General features: G+C 38.7%; 2 protein-coding genes and 1 long non-coding RNA gene across 4 annotated transcripts in view; 2 read left to right on the top strand and 1 right to left on the bottom strand.

Moving 5' to 3' along the window:
* ccdc50a (coiled-coil domain containing 50a) overlaps positions 1-5163 on the top strand; it is a 19266-nt gene extending 14103 nt beyond the window's left edge. Inside the window, exons 7-12 of one of the 2 annotated variants that reach the window (XM_023400065.2) lie at positions 110-261; positions 869-913; positions 1227-1370; positions 1507-1589; positions 1701-1810; positions 2710-5163. In XM_023400065.2, the coding sequence (XP_023255833.1) occupies positions 110-261; positions 869-913; positions 1227-1370; positions 1507-1589; positions 1701-1810; positions 2710-2729 (554 nt within the window). In that variant the 3' untranslated portion in view covers positions 2730-5163. Of the gene's footprint in view, positions 1-109; positions 283-868; positions 914-1226; positions 1371-1506; positions 1590-1700; positions 1811-2709 lie in introns of both variants that reach the window. The other variant, XM_023400064.2, reaches the window with a different exon arrangement.
* Positions 5164-5669: 506 nt separating this feature from the next.
* Positions 5670-7147, bottom strand: LOC147819559 (uncharacterized). The gene is made up of 2 exons (XR_015436821.1): positions 7070-7147; positions 5670-6660 (listed from the first exon to the last, which is right to left on the bottom strand). It is a non-coding gene; the product is annotated as an uncharacterized LOC147819559 (long non-coding RNA).
* Positions 7148-14802: 7655 nt separating this feature from the next.
* LOC111650241 (claudin-19) lies at positions 14803-17484 on the top strand. Its single transcript, XM_023400098.2, has 4 exons — positions 14803-15179; positions 15587-15751; positions 16502-16580; positions 16699-17484. The coding sequence occupies exons 1-4, from the start codon at positions 14978-14980 to the stop codon at positions 16862-16864; spliced, it is 612 nt and encodes a 203-aa protein (XP_023255866.1). The 5' UTR covers positions 14803-14977; the 3' UTR covers positions 16865-17484.
* Positions 17485-21210: the final 3726 nt, after the last annotated feature.

The raw sequence follows: 21210 nt of genomic DNA, 5'->3' as shown, positions 1-21210 counted from the left end.
AAAAAAAAAAAAAAAAAAAAAAAAAAAAAGCAACTGATTATACAATTATGAAAATAATTAATGGTTTCAGCTCAAATTTGTTGTTAATATAATGTGGGGACATCCACAGGTCGTATTGTGCACCGAGGGAGTGGAGCAGTAGTAGCAGAAACTGAGTATGGGCTGAGCGAGGCCACCAAGGGGTTGACGAAGCTGGATCTCCGAGAGCAGGAGCTAAAGGACATGGAGGTGGCCAGGAAACTGCAAGAAGAGGAAATCAAGGTGGGGAAGGAAGCTAAAAAGGTATAAGATTTTTTTTTTTTATTTGTGCATACAAAGGATCGGTGAACAGTTTTATGTTTAAGATGAAAAGAAAATCAAAAAGTGAACTGAAGCATGATAATGTGTAGGTTGATCTGATTTTGTAACAACTCTTCCACCATTAACCATTAAGCTGCCAAGTTCTGCTGGGAGATCCCAAAATTTCCAACTGTGCATGATAAAAACGCATTAAGACCTGGTAATAAATACTGTAAGCCAAGAGCAACCTCAAGCACTTAAACTTGGTATCAGTGAGGGCTACAAAGAGCAGGAGCTGAATACCAACATCCAGCTCCTGGATAATGAAAATCAGGTCAGATATACAAAGTCAGATTTTGAGCTTATGATAAATCCAATATGTAAAGAGTAGGCATATAATAGGCCCAATGTAACAAGTACAATGTCAATTCTTCACACCAGTGGACTTGGTATGTTGGAGGCTGTTCAGTTTTCTATAGAATTGGGTCTTTGGGCCTCAATCGCACTCATTTCCCTGTGTTATATAATGTCAGAACAATGTGTTCCATTCTGGGGAGAATATGATTTTTTGATTGTTTTCGGGTTTTAGGCAAGCAAGGTGCATATACGTGCAGCCCAAGTGGCACAGGATGAGGTGAGTGGGCATAAAGTCTGGAAACTTTTCATACCCTGTCTGTCCTCTTTTAATAACAGTTAATTTCCTGAACTCAGCCAATTGAATCATCTTCGTCATATCATCCTATGTGAATAAAGCCATGTCTAAACTAGGCATTACTTTAGAGGAAATAGCCCAGTAATGTGCAACTGTTATTATTTCATGCTATTTTAAAAAGACACATGACTGTATGGTGTTTTCTGATAACTGTTCGGATCCAAGAGTAGGAATATGTCATATGAAACACAATCAATGTGTCACCCACACATCGAGTCTTATCTCGCTCTGACAGGAAATGGCTCGACTGCTGATGGAACAAGAGAAGAAGGAGTACAGGAAGAATCGAGAACGGGAGAAAGAAAAGGAACGAGAGAGGGAGAGGTTGGCCATGGAGAAGATGGCAATGGAAAGGAGGAGGCCAGAGGGCGACAACAGGGTAAATTTCCATAAACATACTCATTTTAAAACCTGGGGTGGAATGTGTTTGCTGCATATTTTATATAAAAGTGTTTCCACTGTGGTACAAGAACCATAATTTTAGGGAACCATAATTTTTTTTTTTTGGGTTCTAGCCAAATTCAGAGGAAGTCGTCCGGCCCAGAACACGAGATGAGTATGAATACCAGAGGCAGAAGAACCAGAACAAGCCTGCCAGGTACAAGACTCATTACTTCTCAAGACCAAATGTTTCCAGCCAGCCAAGAAATAGAAACTCAGTCATTACATTTGTTTTCTGTCTCGGTTTTCCTCACTCTGTCCGTCTCAGGCCTCCTCAGCCTCGTCCACACGACTATGAGAATGTGAACCCTGGCTTCGGCTACTCAGACAACCCTGTCCCCCCTCGTGCTCCCACGAGACCTGAGGCTGCTTACAAAGGTATGATGTCCATGTGAAGGACTGGCTGTATTTACTTCATTCTAACATAAAGTACCATCTCATTAAATAAAGATGTGCCCTGTGTTTAATGACTACATTGGTGATTTTTCAGTAGTGCATATTGACAACAAATTGCATATTATTAGCATTACTGCTTGTTATTTTTCTATACCACATCACATGTTCATTCTTTGGTTCAGTTGGACTTTTTTGTAGCTTGATGTGAATCTTTTCACTTGTTAGTCTGTGTGCCTCCAGAAAGCATGACTGTCTGACTTGTATCAGACAGTCAAAATCTAGAGGTACAACAAATTATTATTTTCATAACTGTTTGTTTTCTCCATAAATCAATTAATCATCTGATCCATAATGTATTAATAAAAGTAAGTGAAAGTAAGTAAAATTGCTAATTTTGCCTGACCATCAGTCCAAATCCCAAATATATAGTCAGTCGATATTCATGTAATGTAAATTTTTACATTTGGTGGTTTTAGCACCTGGTAGTTGAGTATGCTTCCTCTGAGAAGTGACAACTGGCACACAGGAAGTGATGAACTTTTTCTTTTTTTTTTTTTTTTTAGCTTATTATTGAGTTTACAGTTGAGACATAACAGGAAATAAGGGGAAAGAGAGATGGGGAAGATTGTGGTTTGTTTTCTGCGCCGTCAACCCTCAGGCGACCAGGACGTCCGGGGAAGTGGTGCATTTCACTGAAGTGTAAATAATACTTGTTACACATAGCTATAAGAGTAGTTAGTGCTAACAGCCAGCAGAGTCCAGAAAGCAGGATGTAATTCCAGATCTTGAAGAAGAAAAAGCTGATTGTAGTACAAAAACACTACAGCTACAATACATCTTGGTGTGCTGATGGATCTCGCTGTCTCTTTCGTCTTTTCCAGGTGCCTATTACAAGCGGTGACTCAGGCTCTCTGCCATGTCCAGACATACTGTCAGTTCTCCTTCGTCCTCTTTTTTTTTTTTTTTAAATTCATCTTTGCTTTCAGCCATTCACACTCTGTTGACCAAAAGCCTTGGAACAATCTAATGAGTTGGCAATGGTCTTTTCTTTTTTTATAGTACCCTCCAAAGTTGGCCCAGGGTTAAGGAAGTGGGTCTGTGAGTGCTGGAACCACACTCATCTTTTCCTTTTTTTAATTTGTAAATTGTGATAAATATTATTTCTTTTAACTGACTTGACATCAAGACAAGCCAAAAGAGCAGCCTTGTGACATAAACTCCCATGGTTCTTAGCTGTTGAAACAGAGGAACTGGCTCCTCATTTGCTGTGCTCATCGTGTGCTGATGTTCGTCCCATCTGTGGACCATGCCATCACAAGGGCTCGAGGCCTCTGCTGGATATAACCATGCAATCTCAAATTTCCTCATGACTCCTCATGGGACGTGCCTGTCTGGTCCAACATGGATGCTACAGTGTCTTAGATACCAACATGGCAGCTGCTTTGTATCACCCGTGCTGCAGTTTTATTTCTTGTCATCCTGTTCAGCGAGGCTACGCAAGTCCTATCCATGTGCCACACAGCGTATGACTCTGGAGGGATACGTTTCTGTTGCTGTATTCAAACAAAACAAAAAAATAAGCCTTTTATCAAGATGCTGGTAGTTTTGGCTTTGACATGTTTACCACCTTGTTCCAGTGCAGAGGAGGTGGAGCTTTGTGATGACCCATGGACATTTAATTGGCTGTAGGCTGTGTCTTCTTCTGCTTGTGAGGGGCACTTTGTTTTTAACCCTGTCACCCTTCAACTGAAAGTGGATGGATGATATTCTGTGTATGACTCACTGTTTCTATGTGCATGCTTACTGAAAGTGTACAACTGTGTACATGCATTTCAGCTCTATATCAAATTAACTGGCTCCCTCTTCTTTTTTGTCAGAAAGGGCTAAAGCCACAAAAAGCCAATAATCTTCTCTTTGTGAATGAACAAAATATGTGCTAGCTCATATACTGCTGTTCAATGTATCACTTTTCTATTTCATATCAGCTTGTCATTTACAAACCAAAACTGGCTCATGAAAGAACCAGAAATGAAATGCATGTACATTGCTGTGTCAAACCTGAATTCATGCTTGTGCTTATGGCACAGACATTGTGCAATTGAATATGTGCTTGCTTTATTTAAATGTAAATATACGTTGTTTTTTTGTTTTTGTTTTTTTAAGCTTGTGTTACCAAATTATGTCTTGTGGAAAATACAAGATTTTCACTTCAGTCCTAATATCTTGTGTCCCACTAGTTATTGTTCAGAAAGGGAGCCTTATATTTTATTTTTTACACAGAATCTTGTTGGTCTTTCCTCAGATTGTACCCATACTTTCTATACCCCCTAAACTTTCCCACTGTCTGTTCCAATCCTCTTCTCTTTGTTTCAAACTCAAAGGCAGACATCACTTCCTGCCTGCAGAAAAGGCAAACATTCCCACAATAGAAGTGCATCTGGATGGAGGGTAATTCAGTCACAGGATTAGCTGGAAAAACTAACACAAACGTATTATACTGCTCAAAGGGACCTATTTTACTGTTTTTACTGCTGCAGAATCCATTATTTTCTGTTCATATTGAATAAGAATCATATGGAAAATGAAGAGCACATTTAAGCTTTTGAGTTTACTGAAATGTTTATATAATGGCATCAAACTGATTCAGTCTTTGAACATTGAGGTGGACTCGGCTGGCCTCAGTGCTACTTCCATGTGTTCACGTTGTAATAAATGTTGCTGAAATTATAAATCAGCTTCTAAAATGATTCCCTCCCTGTTCAGAGAAAATGTGTAGTTTTCTTTGCCTAAGTGTGAGATGTTTGTATTGCTGAGCACATGCAGCAATACATACTGGTGTTATTGAATTGATAATGTGCTAATGGCTGTTGACAGAATGGGATTTGTGCCATATGTTTGTCATTTTTTCAGGGACTTGAAAAGGGGAAAAGCTTCAAGTTGTGGTTGTAGCAGAACTACCACACCCACCAAGGTGGGACTCCTAATTTATTCTGTGATGAGAGCACCACCTTGTGGACTTGTTGGCAATTAAAAAAAAAAAACAAAACTAAATGAATCTAATCAGGATGCGTCTTTGATTGTGTATTCGTGGATGTTGTGAATCAGACTTTAGATTCGAGTGCTGTCTACATCAAACATTGAGTGTTATGTTTATAAATTTTCTTTAATCCAGGGCTTGTATGCAATCTACCAATCACGAATCAACACATATGTGTTGGCACTTGCTGTAACAGAACTTCTTCTTTTTTTTTTTTTTTTAAGTAAAATGAATTAACCAGTTGCTTTTAATTATAGCATTTCAAAATGTAATAAACTGTATCAGCATTTCCACCGTTTATGAATACGACTCGTTCATGAAGTCACGGTTAAGCCGCTGAAACATGATGCTGCCCAGTGCGTTTGAGTGAGCGCAGAGGAGTGCAGGCCTAAAATAACTTTAAAATATAATTTCAGGTCTTTTGTTTTTGTTTTGTTTTTTGTGACTTCCCTACACACACTTTACCCTTTTATTGTTACCTAAGCGTATTGTCTACCTGCAGGACAGGTTTTAAGCTTCCCCTCAGCAGCCACGAAATGATGATTTATGCGTCCTCTTCAGCACCACACTCTCCCTCCGGAATGTTACATAATGTGTCACTCTTAAAAGTGTTGACGCAGGTAATCCCGGTCAGTATTAGCACACTTTAGCTCAACAATACCACGTGAAAGGCAGAAACCTGTTTAAACTTTGTGCAGACCTCCAGCTGTTTACACACACAAATGTTAACTGCACTAATTCAAGCTAAAAGACCATTAGGACAAGACAATGGTTCCATATACAGTGGTAACTGCTGCACAAGCATTTGTTTCTCATGTTTATTTATGTAGGAGCAGATACACAATTCACTGAACACAATCTCATTTACAACACTTGTCCCTAGATGGGATTTTGTTAAACAAAATACTTTAATCTTAGGTTAATCCTTTTGCTTTTTTGATCTTATACTTCTTTCTTAAAATCAATCATGTGCTTCATCTTTTCCTCTTTGCAATTTCCTTATATGTAGACCTTGACCTGTCAGTGACGGGTAGCCCCTTATCATTAGCGTTTTTTTAAATAAATAAAGAACAGAGTCACACCCATCGTTGGCTAAGTGGAGCTGGTTCACCAACATACCTGTCATACTGATGCTTCATCTGCATGTGGTAACACCACTGCCATGCCCTCAGAGGGCTATGTCACAACCAAATTACTGGAAGTTACTTCTCCAAAACCAGAAATGTAGCTGCTGCTGCTGCTGCTGCTGCTGCTGCTGCTGGGAGATTAAGAGTTTCACAATCAGACATATCTGTTTTACTCCTAGTGGCTTTAGGATGTAGTGAAATTTTATATCATCATTGAAAATGCTCATCAAATATCTTACTGCTTGTATACCTGATGTATTTATAGGACAATTAAACATATAGCCTACCAACATTTGGCTGGTAGCAAGTAAATCCCAGTGTTGCTTTAATAGATATTGCCAGTTTCCACAATTACGATTCAGGTTTTGGCTTTGCTTTCCAGACAACAGAGCTCAGCAGTGTTTCAGGCTGTCATCCATTTGTCTGTCAGTTTTTTCAGAAACTGACAGACATATTTCAAAAACAGACTTCAATTTTGCACGTAAGCCTGAAATCTAACAGTCAATCTCTTGAGAGTCTCCCAGAAAAAACCCATCCGTAACTCCACAGTTTGGTTCTTGGATGCACATTACACACACGACCAGAAACAATGACTGAAATTTGTGAGCACAGAAATTCCCAGGCAAAGTTTCCAGCTGTGCGGGTAACAGAACTGCTGTAAAATCAGCCTGTGAAGAGAAACAATAGTTACTGTTTTGTATGCCAACACATTAGTGTATTGTGTGGGGGGTGGAAATGTTTCATTAGTGCACGTGTGATCCTGCTCTTCCTATAGCCTCCCTGCTGTACCTCAAAATACAAATAATACAGGAAGGAACTCAAGCAAATATTTATTCATGCTCGGGCTCAGACTGGTTTGATATGTTCGCAGATTCGTTTGACTCATGACTGTGTGCCGCACTATCAGCACAGAGTCACAGATCAGCCACAACAGGTGTTTGCACTGAAAACTGAAAAGAACGTGTTGACATGCATCATAACTAGCAGGCCTTCATGTTTGTTAACAGTGTTACATAGCTTCAATAATACAATATATACAACAACAATATATTTACAGGTAATTGTGTGTTTACTCACCTGTCCTGGCCGGTGTCGTCCAGTCATTCAAGTGGCCTGAGAATGATGAGCTAGCTGCTGTGGCCTATTCGCAGAGTGGGCTCCTTGTCTCACCTGGCAGGTAAAGAGATGAGCGCAGCTGTCTATGAACTGTAGCTCACCGTGTCGAGACATGAAGACACACCCACTTGTTAGAGAAAGAGAGAGAGAGAGAGAGAGTGAGAGAGAGACTGCCAAGTACCCTTGTACAATATGTTTCGCTATATCTAGGTTCAGCCTTAATCAAAATGTAAATCCTACTGAGAGAGAAAATAAAACTATTCCTTCACTCTCTTTGTAAAAGAAAAGGCAACGGTCATCTTTAATCGGACACGTTGCATGTTTATTAATCTTTCTCTTTCTCTTCCTCGGCCTGATAAAGCCTGGGGCACATCTTCAGGAAAAACCGGTGGAGGTAGTCAGAGAACTATTTTGTCAGACACTTAACTGATCCAACCCTAAACAGAGAAAAAAAAAAAGCCTCTGTCCTCTTTAAGGGAGGGAATCATTGCAGCCATTGCAAATTAATATGTGTAACTGAATTTGAAAAAGTAATGAGGATCTGCTACATTACCTCCTTTGGCTTGATGTGTTAAAATATGTAAGAATTAACACCACATTTCTGGTTTTGCTTTGTAATCTGAGCACTTTAATGCTCTTTTTCTATGCCAAGTATTAATTCTGCACTGACTGGAGCTGCCACTGTTACCACACCTTCAGCCCAACGCTGTCTTTCCAAAAATCAGTGCTAACTATTTATAACCAGGGATTTTACCTGAGAGCTGAACTCACTAAACTCAAATCTATCCAACTTGCATTTGCAGACCAGAGCTCATAGTCTATGAGTCTGTACAGAGTACAATAAATTCAGGTCACTTTATATCAGGTAGCCCTGTAGTATCAGACCTATGTGAGAGATATGACATTCACATTTTGTTCATATGTGAGGTCATATACAGAGTGGCCTTTTTTTTTTAATTCTTTAAAAAAAAAAAAAAAACTTTAAAATTTTTTTTACCCTGCCTCAATATTTCCTATATGAACCTAATCAAATTAAGAATGACACTCCCACAGCTCTTGAGGAGTGTCTGTCATACTTTAAACGTTGAAATGGAGCTGCAGAAGGTGACGGCCCCTGAATCTTGGCACGTGGACAAAGGCAAACATTCTCATCGTGGGGTGTAAAAATTAAACAGGCCGTTTGGCCCCAGGCGCTCCGTGCTGTGCCTGATACAGGAATGACATCAGACTGGTTTGGAGCAGCACCTCGGCCCATCTGTGCAGGGAGTCACCCTTGTACATGTGCCAAGGCCGTCCTCGGGTGCTTTTGTTCCAGCTTGCACAATAGGACAGAGTGCTACTGAATTTTCTTTAGGACTTTAATCAGCTGGTCCAGTTGTACTTAAAGGCCAAGCCACTGAAAGACCTAATGAGAAAAAGAATAAGAAATATGAACAATACAGCTAAATGTAATATGTGAAGCAAGAAGCAAGACACTGTAGATATGTAGAGCAATATGAGTCTCAAATGCTAATATAGGGATGTTACATTGGATTTTTATAAAAGTGTATAATTATAATCAGAAACTAATGTACAATCAGCAGATCAGACATGTTAGGGGCGGTTTTCTACAGCTGGCACACTAGTGCTGGTATAGACATCCAAACAAACAACATTTTGACATGTAATAGTAGGAAAAGTAGAGGTGTAAATAAAAAAGTTATTGATGGCTGAATTCCAGTTAGCTGCTTCAGTTTCGGGGTCCAGTATAGTTCATGCTGTACGATAACTTGTACTTTTCCTACTACAAGAGTGTCATAGTAAAGTCAAAATGTCTTCTGAATGACCTTACAGTAGGCAGCATGTTCTAGGTTCTTCCTGAGCAGCCTTTATGTAGTTTGTGGATTTAACCTTTGGAAGGAAAAAAGTTGTCCATGTGTAAGAGTGCCATTCAGGAGAGTGTAGCTCAGTGTTACAGAGATCTGAGGAGTACACGCTGTGTAGATGTGCTGTTGTGGTCAAAACCTCCACTGACATCAGAGGACCCTGAGGCGTCCAGCTGTATTGCAGAAATACTCTGAGTACACTACTGTTGCTGAGTAGCACCTAAGAAAACCTGCACCATGTTTAATTTTACACATCGCATTGACTTTACTGGACAAGACCTTTCTCTGTCAGAATCAATCATGATTGTTGGTGCTTTCCATCCACCTGATACCATTTTACTTTCTGCCTTACAAGTCACCAGGAAGACTGACAACCATCTGCTGAGTTTGTACTGTAGCACATTTCATGAGCTGACAAAGTAAATATGTATAAAATGTCAATGACGCATCTGAAAGAAAGAGGCATGGCCAACTTCAGCTAATGACTATAGCTCACTGCATAAACTACTTACAGAAGGTCAAAAACACACACTCCACATGTCACATACAGACTTTTCTCACACTGTGCGATCGTGCAGGAAAAGCACCGATGTACCTAATAATACTGACAATGGCTTTTTTCATATTTAGAAGTAAGTAACGCCATGGTGATGAGCCAGTATGTACAATACACTAGGCTACCAGTGTATTAGTGTTGGCACTGAAACACCCACAGAAAATTGTCCATAATTAATGTTACTGTTTACGCCTGTGTTTGTGGGAAAGGCTTACCGGCAGCGCAGTTCTCCCAGTGGCCAATTGTGACCCCTGGGTATTATAAGACTAATGACTAAATCACATGATATGATTGTAAGAATGAGAATTAAAAAATGCAACTACAATATTTAAAAGAACTTTACTTTTCCAAACCTTTCTAACAGTAATAGTTGGAGACACTTTGCTCCGTGCCTGCAGGTCCTCGGCTGTGTATTTGATGGTTAAACCTAGGTTAATTCACTATGTGTCTATAGTGTATTGCAGCATAAGTATTGCAGATAAGTCTGTTAGCATAGATACAACATGCCAGTAGTTTTATATATATTATATACATATAAATCATATAAATTGCCCAGTGATTACAGGTAGATTGTCAGGCTGTGATCTCAGTATAAATACTTTCAAATCTACAAGTTGATAAGATACTTTACTGAGAAGTAAAATGTGAACAGTGTATTCTGTGAACCCTCACGTTGCCACTGAAGTCAGCTTTAGGAACTGTAAGTGTCCCAGTGTGTGTTCAGTGACTCCTGCTCCTGGTGGCTGTCTGGTTTAGAGTGGCCACTAGATGACATCTTCCTCCCATGTTTTGCAGTGTGAGATGCCTCTCCACCTGACCTGAAGTCACTTACCTAGTTTTTGAGAAGCTTGCTAATTTACGTATAATGTTGTAGCACTAGTAGTTGTTGCTTGCAGTCCCTTTTGAGAAATTGTTTGTATTTTTTTTTTTTTTTGCAGCATTTGCACAACAGTCCAACTATTTTGTCACATATATTATATACAGGCGTATGACTTTAACCTACTTTCAATTCCCTCCTCTCTGCTTAGCAGCGTGGCTAAATAAATATTTGGGTGTAATTAACTCCAATGGCTCGCTCCTGTTCCCAGAACTGAGATTAGAGTGTAGCTCCTCCACGATGTGTGCTTCCTCCTTTTGTGTGATGATGGAGAGAATTAGGCAGCACTTGCAGGAAGCCGTTTGGCCTGCTGAATTCCTGAGAGGACAGGGAGCGAGAGGGACCTCCATTCTTGTCTCCTGTGGCAGGACACGTCATTGAATTCTGATGATGACTTGTATTTACAGTGTTGTTTTCTGCTGAAATGAAACCCGCCTACAATTGTATTTCAGTTAAACTAGTGTTGACTGCACTGTGTACCCACTGAACTCTTTGAAGGCGGTCTTTCCATATCTTAGCCAGTCACCCTCTTGGCATTTATGTGTTCACTGTGCTTATTACCATCATCCACTTCTACTCAATATAATCAAATCGGTATTTATGTAAACAATCAGACTGGTTCACACAAACACATCAGCCATAACTGAAAGTTGTAAACTGATGAAAGTCATGCTCCAATTCCCTTAATGACAACTGTGCGAGAAGGGTCTAAGAGCTGGAGTGTTTACTTCCAGTGTGGGTGAAACTGGTTTGGTCACGTGTGCAATAAAAAAAAAACCCAAAAAATCCAAACATATCATACAGACTGCAAAGACACAAAAGAAGTCAAAACATTTCACAGCTCAGTTCATAAAATGCTCTACTAAAACATTTTATTTAACATGTGCATCTTAATAATCCTGCTTATCCCAACACAGCTCCGTAGCATTAAAAAAACAATCCACTGGCCTCAAAGATTTAATAGAAAACAGTAAAGAGTTTACAACTGATCTCAAAGGACCTCAGCATTTCCACCCATGCTGCTAGCACGGCAAATAAAAATACAGAATAGAATACAGAATAATACAAATTCAAACAGTTCAACCAGTTTTCGGGGCACGTAGGTAAGATTTCGTCAAGATTTCCTCCTTAATTAGATGTGAATCACACCACTGATATGTGACAATACTGCTATGTTTCACAAATCTTACAGTCATATTTGTTATTAGAAGCGGAGTGTGACACCTAGTATCGTTAGGTCCTCGTGAGTGTGTGTGGGTGTAACAGTTTTTCCCAGATGTCTTCATCTCAGACCCTGACCATCTATAGGGAGTGAGTGTATCTGCTGATCAGCCGTCAGAATCGTCGTCACATTGGCCAGTTAGCCCATAATCTGACTTGTCACACACAGTGACTCCTCCCCTGTTTTGAATCACACAATGAAGAGTGTCCTTTTTCAGAGTTATTTGAACAACCACACACATAAAATCTGTGACCGCTTCCCCTTTGGAGAACACATGATATCTATTCTGAGGATCACAGGAATCTGCTTTTTTGGCCGCTAAAAGGGAAGTGTGAAGGCCTTATTTATTTCTGGCCGCAAATTGTGAAGCATATGATGCCAATGACATAATACGGTCAAGATTAATCAGAGCAATGCCCATTGTGATGATTCAGAGCATCTGTAATTGTTCGGACACTAGTGATCCTCACCAAGCCATGCAAGCAGAATATAAAAAGAGGGAATTCAGTCAGGTGTAGTAGTGCGCTGGTTACCACGAGAAGGCCAGTTGAGATTTTTGTGTTTTTGTCCTGTGCCTAAGTGACTTTCCCACTGTCCAGAGACATGCGATTTTGGTGAACACTAGGTTTAAATGGTTGTTTATCTATATTTTTAACCCCTGTGACAGATTGGCAACCAGCTGAGATAGTAGATACCCCTTGCCCAGTGAGAGCTGGGATAGGTTCTTAGCTTCTAAACCTGCAAAAGATAAGCAGACAGAGGTAATTAATGAAAAGAAATGCAATTAAATCATGAAATAAAAAAAAAAAAACTAGAATTAGCGTTGTATGCCTCCACCAATCAATGAAGTTGCAGGAAATATGGTCACAATCCGACCCTTCTTGAGTTACAGCATTGAATAATGTCCAGAAGTGTTTTTGAAGAACGTTACTATGTCACAGTGAAGTTGACCTTTGACTATTCAGATATAAAATGTCACTGTCATTTTATCCAGTAGACGGTTGTGTTAAATTGAGTTGTAACTAGCATATGAATTTGTGAGTTATGACCTTTGACCTTTGACCACCAAATTATAATCAGTTCATCCTTGAGTCCAAGTGAACATTTGTGCAAAATTTGAAGGGATTCCCTCTAGGCGTTAATGAGATATCACATTAACGACAAGATATAATATAATCTTATATAATAAGAACGACAGACATAATGCATCTGGTCGTGGCTGCCGCCAGCACAGAGGCATAAAAAACATAACTTCAACATGGATAAACAAAAGCTAAAAAAAAAACTCTCTTCCATGACTGTTTTTTGCAAAAGAGAAGATCACGCGAGACTGTCTTCCCTCACTACACATATACGAGAAATCCTAATTCTAACCCCAACCATAAAACCTTAAAGTCTTAACCCTTCATTTTTGTCCCTACTGCAACACACACACACACACACACACACACACACACATACACACACACAGCACTTGTTTCACATGTTGATCAGCACATCTACAGATGCATCACAATTTGATTTACCATCTTTGTCACAGGATTCTCACCAAATCCTCCCAGGATGGGAATCAGTTATTACATGTATCAGGGAGTGGACTGCTGTCACTGCTGTCACAAACATTATTGTTTCTGTGGGAGAACAGATTGCTGGGATGGGAGATGACATATTTTTCACCTACACATTCTTCTAGTGTGAGCATAGCCTACTTAAGAAGAAGTGTTACTAACCAGACCTAGGTCATGTGATTTAGTAACTTTTTTGTGCATGTGCCAGTTTTGATACTTGGTGGAAGGTTGAGACAATCACAGGGAAATTAGTCTATGTTTTCCTTAGTCGTTAACCATCTGATGCTGCCTGCAGGCTGCAAACATACAACAGGAATTCCTTGGAAATAAAGTTTGTCGTGGGCAGACCTTTAAAGCAATATGAAACAATGGGAGGGAAGAAAATGAAATAAATTAGCTAAATGCATGTAATGGAGGGATACAAAACAACTTGCTTTCGGCAAACTCAGATAGGAGCTGTGACTTTAATCACAGCAAAATATTTTGGTTGAGGCTTAGTTCAGGAAAGGGTGGACACTGATCCAATCTAACAGTCAAATGTGTTTATAAACTGGCATCCCCTTCACCAAATATGGTCAAATAATTTGGTAATTGTCTGGGTAAAATGAAGACTGTTTCTTCACATAAACACAAGCTTGCTGTTGTGAATTGCCAAGGAATGGAATGACAATTGAGCATGTTAATCATCACTTAGTAGGGTCAAAGACCTCCTCTTTTATTGATGCTTTTGTCCCTTTGCTTCTAGTTTTTGTTGTTGTTGTTACTGTATGTGTTTCCGTTTATGCAGGGACCATTTAGGCAAGCATCCAGACTTACCTGTGCAACTGCACAGGTAAATAAAAACCAGATCACAGCGACTCCAGTTCACTGTGCAATGACAATAAACCTGAGGTCTGATTATGTCCACTATCCCTCTCAGCATGTCTCTATAGGTTGATGAGTAAGAGACCGTCTGACAGCCGGGTCCCCTTTATAACAATATGTCCATTAGCTCCGCACGGGAGCCAGGTGTATGTGCCTTTATGGCTTGTGGGTCCAAAATGGAGCTGAGATGTGCTACAAGATGGAGTCATGCAGGAATCATGGCAATGGTCATTTTATGCAAAGGAAAAATGTCTGTCTCTCACAATGGAAAAAAGAAATGACCAACTTTTCATGCCAGACCATCACTAACCCACATGGAGAAAAGTTTAGCCCACATATTGTTTAGGTTTTTGCACACATGTGTAAGTTTAACCAGAAAGCTCGGTGAACACTTAATGTAATGTAACATTTGTTGCTTTCTTTTAAATGAGAATGTGTTGCTTTTTCTTTTTTTAGATTAATTATAAGGATTAACATTACATTACATTGCAAGTGTTGCTCACTGGCTGCAGCGAGCCAACTGTAAAGTCTGCATGACACTCACTTTAGCCTATAATATCTCTGGCATATGTTTCAACTTTCTTCAGAAGGCTCTGTAGCCTATTCATCATCATTTATTAATTAGTCTGATAACTCCTCCACCTCCTCGAAGACTTCTTCCCATCATTCCAGCGTAGGTGGAGTAGGACCTCTCGTGCGTCACGCCCTCAGGACTTTAAATAGAGGCTGCGGCAGAGAGCGCGTATAACGGTCTGTAGCTAGAGGTGCATTTTAAGGGAATTCACTTTAAATCAGTGCGTGTTGACTTCAGTGACAACTTGAAACTTTTTTTTTCCTCACCACATTTTTGTTAATTTCCCGCCAAGTTGTCGGATTTCTTAATTCTCTGACGTCCTGTCTGCTGTTGTTTGGATACGATGTCCAGCTCGGGAATGCAGCTCCTCGGTTTCTTCCTCTCTCTGGCCGGTCTCGGTGCCACTGTTGCCGCCACTTTCATGGTTGAATGGAAGCAACGCTCGCAGGGCACTACGCACTACTTCTATGAGGGCTTGTGGATGAGCTGCAGTGGCAATGACATAACAACCTGCGAAATACACGAGTCCCTCCTAAAACTGCCAGGTACGTTTGATCACATCTGCATCTCCTCTACAAACCAGACACCGCTTCTTGAGATGCCTTCCACTTACATCAGTTACTATCATTAGCCAGGAGTGCGTCTTTGTTGTATTAACTCTCTGGATTGACCTCATCTGACTTCATAGCATCAGTCTGATAGTCATATCAGGAATGTATAGAGTTATATAGGGATTTGTCTTTTGTTCTTTTGGAATTTAGGTACTGCACATCTCCTCCCTTTGTAGAAGTATGCCTTTATCTTATATTCATTTCTGTTGACAAAGGGTAAACTTGAAATACACTGTACTGTATAATGAGCAGTGTCTTATAGAAACAGATCATTTCCAACGATCACAAACTGCATCAGTGAGAAGTTCACTGTACCAACATCCCCACTTCTGTTCCTCCAGCTGAAGTCCAGGCCACCAGGGCGGTGATGCTGCTCAGCATCTTCCTCTCCACTGTGGCGCTGATGGTCTCCACTGTGGGAATGAAGTGCACCCGCTTCATGGACGGCAGGGCCGAAAGCAAATCCATAACAGTTATGATCGGAGGAATCATGTTCATGGTTTCAGGTGTGTTCATTGGTGTAGCAGGACCTGACAGACATTCACAGGCGCTCTGAATGAATTACATTCAGCAGGATTATTATATCCACATTCATCAATGTTATATAGTAGGTCATTACCTTAATCTATTTTATAATTCAAATATCATAAAATTCAGAAAATGAAGTGAATCAGTGGTGCTTACAGATGACATCATCATTCCTCTATCTTTTAGTTGATCCTTTTCTGGTACTTTTTGCAGTCATTCTATAAATAATGATAATAATAATAATAATAGTAATAATAATAATAACAATAATAATAATAATAAAAGATCAAATCAATCCCCTAATAACCAGCACACATGCACATACACACACAAAAGATTTTAGAACTGGGACAATCAGTCAATTAATCGATTATTTGATCAACAGAAAAATAATTGGCAATTACTTGGATAAACATTAATTGATTGCTTTTTTTGTCCTATGTGATTATAAACATAATATCTGTAGACTTGATGTTTGACAAAAACAATTTGATACCATCGTCCTGGGCTTTAAGAAAGTGTGATGGGCATTTTTCCTCCGTTTTAATTTAATTTAATTGGCCAAACAATTTAAGTATTGATTGTGAAAATAACGAGCAGATCAGTCTACAGTGAAGGTAATTGTTGGTTGCAGCCCTAAATGATCCAGTATCAGTAGGGGCTTAGCAGGATTTAAATGAGCGCTACTGTGATGAACAATATGATGGATTATGTTTTTTCTTTTTCAGGTTTATTGACCATCGTCATCACCTCCTGGTATGTCAAAATGATCATTCAGACCTTCCATGAGTCCAATCACCTGCAAAGGTACCGCAGTCAAGTACACACACACACACACACATACACACATACACACACACACACTAACTGATCTCGTAAATACACACATGCATCTAAATGTGTGTATGTCTTGTTTTCTTGGCAGCTCTGAGTTTGGTAAGGCAGTGTTTATCAGCTGGGCCGGTGGCCTCCTCACTATGGCTGGTGGAGCTTTCCTGGGCTGTCGGCGATGCTCGCGGCCCGAGTCGTCGGAGTCTATAAGCTCCAACCACCTCCTGTCCACCACCAACCCCAAGTCCAACTACGTCTAGTTGGGAGGGCACAGGAGAAGGGAAGACACAGTCCGTCCAGAGTTCAACGCCTAGGAGGTGGAAACACACCACTGTGAGATAGTTGTAAATATCCTACCTACATCCAGCCAGTAACTTGGATCAGGAACAGAATCACACACAGGATCAGGCTGTGTGACACGACTTGTGGCTGCAAACAGCCACGGCTGCAGTTTTTCCTGCTGTCAGGTGTAAGAATGTGAAGTAATTAGAAAATGATTTGTGTGGTTTTTCTTTTGATTTTACATGTCCAGTTTAAACACAATGGACTTTGTCAGCCTGTTTGTATATAGGTGAAATCAGTTTCTCTTCACAATCACCAATGAAGAACACTTGTTTGAATAGTTTACAAAGTAGCCATAAGGTTTTTACACTCTGCAGCAGGACTTCTGTACTTTGATGGTGTACTTTGCTACACATGCTATCCCTTTACCTCCTCAGTTTCACACTGGTGTTAATATTTGTTTGTGTATGTTGTTTATTATACGACTAAAGTTTTATATTTTGAGTCTGGTGTAACTCCTCAGGTTGTTTTTATTGTTTAAGTAATACATTCTATGTACATTATGAGAAGAAAAATAAAATTATTTTGATTTCTTTAATCTTGTTTACCTTGTGTCCTGTTATATTGCACATACATTTTTATTGTTTTGTACATAACTCAAAAAAATTGCTGCTGAAATTATTTGAATTTATGATTCCAAACAAATTGTTAACTATTAGAAATTGGTTAGAAATTGGATTTAAAAAAGGACAAAACAAATAAAAAAACTCATTAAGAATTTAAATGTTTGAAACAAAAATGTGAATATTTCATACATACAACATATACGATATTTACTGATTGAAATATGATATTTCAAAGAAACTTGCCAAGTTGGCTTGGCACTCTGCTGAGGGATTGCTCTTATCAGAATAACTGAATATTTTAGGCAAATTATGTCATATTTTTTCTTTTCATTTCTACACATGGCCCTGGATAATATTTTCCTCAAGACACCGCCATACAGAAATTACTCTTTAATTCAAACTCCCATAGTGTACTGCAGTAAATTATGCCCTTGCTTTACATGGGCATCTGTTTCTCACAATGATGAAGTGTAAAAATACTCAATACAAAGACTCATTATGCAGAATGGCCTATACTTCAGCAATATATATTATATTAATGGATTGCGATTGCTGATTCATTAATGTATGAACATCAGTTTAATGCTGCAGCTGTTGCTTTAATGGAGCTAATTCTAATTACCCTTCTTTGTATACTGCTGGTAGCTAAACCCATGAATTTTTATTCAATTTTTGATTATATTTTCTATCAATAATCTGAATTTTCAAAGTGATAATAACTAAAGTTGTAAGATAAATGTAGTGGAGTAGAAAGTATAATATTTGCCTCTGAAATGTAGTGGAGTAGAAGTGTGAAGTAGCATAAAATGGAAATAAGTAAGTAGTTCAACATTGTAGTAAAGTACTTTCCTGCTCTGGTCATGGTCATGGTCAAGACTGTGTGAGGTGCCACTGAGGCCTCTGTCTCTGTTTCAAGAGCAGTGTCAAGCGATAATCCAAATGTGAATTAGTTTGTGTGATGAAACAGGTAGTGTAACATTAATTTGTCTGAAGGTGTGTGTAGGTTGGGGTGTAAAGATTAAATCCAACAGCTGCTCAGTTTAAGCAAAACTTCACTGCATTATCAAATTTTACATTAAACCCACATTGAATTTGATGTGGTTCAATTTAAGGTATAAGACAATAAGACAAAGCAAATCATGCTGCCTTGAAAAGGTCTACGGTGCTCTGGTAATGAGAGCTTTCCTGGAACTGAAACAGTTTCCTTCCTTTCATATCTTCTGTAATTTTTCCCTTCAAGTATTGTATTTAATGGCATCGGCTCTTGCAGCTGCCAGTGCACTCGGAGTAAACAATTTACTGGAAAAGGAGGGAGAATTTCTTCATAAACCCAGTTGTGTTTTTGGTATTATGGAGAAAAGGGATGGTGTTAACAGAGCTACATGTGTGAAACAGCAGTATTACACCACGTTGTGTATCACCTGCAAAGGAGGGAAATTCTGCTGAAACATACCAAGTGTATTTAAGATGATTGAAAACCGACTGAGAAATTAAGAGATGAAACTTTGTCAGACTGCTTACATGTTGTGAAGAAACATACTAACACAAAGACAGAATTTTTCTGACCTGACCTTGGTAAGGATTGTGCCTACAGATCTCAGAGCCAGGACTACAAATCCCACCACCTCGATTCCTATGTTTTGAACACATTACCACCACCGATTGCATCAATCTCATACCAGAAAACTTAGTCAAAATGTGTTTAACACCTTCTTTGACAGAAATGACTCGATGCTTTAAAGACATTAATTTAAAAAGAGTTTAGCCATCCTGCAATGGCTGCTGTTGTAATTATTTTTTTGAACACCATGGCAGTCCAACAAAAAACCTGACAGACTCAAGATCGAGATTGAGTCAGAGATTTCCTCACTCTTCAGTTGAAACAACAACAAACAGTAGGAGGCTGAGTTGTGTCCTCAGCACTTCCTGAATGCTCAGACATAAAGTGAAAGTAAATGGGAGAAATGGTCAGCTGCATGATGGATGCTTTGTGGCAGTGGTACAATGCAAAATAACCAGTGAAACAAGCAGATTTTTGACTTTTTTTTTTCTTTTTCTTTTTTTTTTTTTTTAAATCTGCTTTAACTTTAACAGTTGTAACATGTTGTCATGCTGTATCCACAAACAGAACACACCTTTACCAGCCATCTGATCTGAAAGGTTGGACTTAGCTGAAGTTACTATATAGTTTCATTAATTTAAATTTTTTAGTTTTCATTAAATTCCTGTCAAAGTACAGTCACTTGAAAAGAAAAAAGGCAGAGGAACAAATTAAAGAGCACATACAAGTTCATCCAGTTTCCAAACCACAATACAATACTGATGGCAACAACCACAAAATTAAAAAAAAAACATCCATCATATAAGGAATTCATTAAGTCTGAGTAATGATGTAACCGTCTGGAGTAAAACACATTAGACCGAAGATACACGAGGGTCTTTTTCTTGTAGTAACGCCATTACAGCAACAGGTGATGCTGTAACACAATCCAGTAAACCAGCCCCACAAATACCAATGTAAAACTCAAAGTGAGTTGTTGACTCACTTTGAGTTTCTGAATCATTTCTGAGCTGTTAGTCTCTTGTGGTTGTTGTGTTGCGTTGCATTAATTATGTTATTTTGGTTATTTTTCCATTTCTTGTAGGACCTTTGTACAAAAAAGCAGAGATGTCCATTTTGAGTTTGTCTGTTATTGTTTTGTGTTTGCTTGATATCAATTATATCTGCTCTTTTTGCAATTATTATGGACAAACACTACATTTAGCTCATAAAATATTACCTATAATTGTACCCAAAAAGTCAAATTTTTCTACACTTATTGTGCCATGCTATTAAATGAATGACACAGGAATCTATAAATACTTCACATGTTCATTCTCTAAGATATTTTCTACTAAAGTAGAGGAGTCATCCAATCATAGAAATAAATAGAAAATAGAAAAAAAACCATACAAACACAGTCTTACTATGTCAATGTGTGAATGTGTCCTTACAGTAAAGAGCATGACACATCTGTAACAGAAAAAAAACCCTCAGCAGATGAGAAGCGTCTCATCATGTGATTCTGCAACATTCACACATTCACTTACTGACTCACAATACACAAAGGGAAGGGCTGAAAAAATGGGGTATTGCTTATGCAGGATGCCAGTAGAGTGTATTTTAATGAGTTTTCTCTGTTTGTTATGCTGAAAATGATAAAACTGTATCCTGTGTTATAACTTCCACAGTCTGTTATCAGATTACATTTGTGAAAGGAAAGAAAGAAACATTTCACTTAGTTTTTAGGCTAATAAATCAAATTAAATCCGGACTCAACAAATGCATCCCTGTCGAATGTGTCTGCACTTACAGTTGTGCACTGTAAACCCGAATAAGTTCAGAAAACTCAAAATTTTTGTCGTAACTGATTACATAAGAACTTTTAAGTTATCCTGATAAATTTTTTGAGTTACACTATACTTAAAAAATATGTGTTCAGTTGACTTAATCTATATTCTAAGTTCAATATAATCTTTTTTAAATTTCCTGAACTTAATATTTATGTCTTCTTCATACTTAAATGATTTGATTGAATAAACTTATAAAAACTAAATTACATGGACTTGCAAATAATAACTGATTACAATGTATTATATCAATAGTATCTACTCAAAATATTACACCTTAATGAACTTAAAATATTTACCACTTGCCA

The sequence above is a fragment of the Seriola lalandi genome, unplaced genomic scaffold, assembly GCF_002814215.2.
Source record: "Seriola lalandi dorsalis isolate HSWRI2012SDOR001 ecotype SW California unplaced genomic scaffold, Sedor1 jcf7180002052130, whole genome shotgun sequence".
NCBI classification, from domain to species: domain Eukaryota; kingdom Metazoa; phylum Chordata; class Actinopteri; order Carangiformes; family Carangidae; genus Seriola; species Seriola lalandi.
Note: the sequence above shows the minus strand (reverse complement) of the source record. Positions and strands in the feature narration are given on the sequence as shown.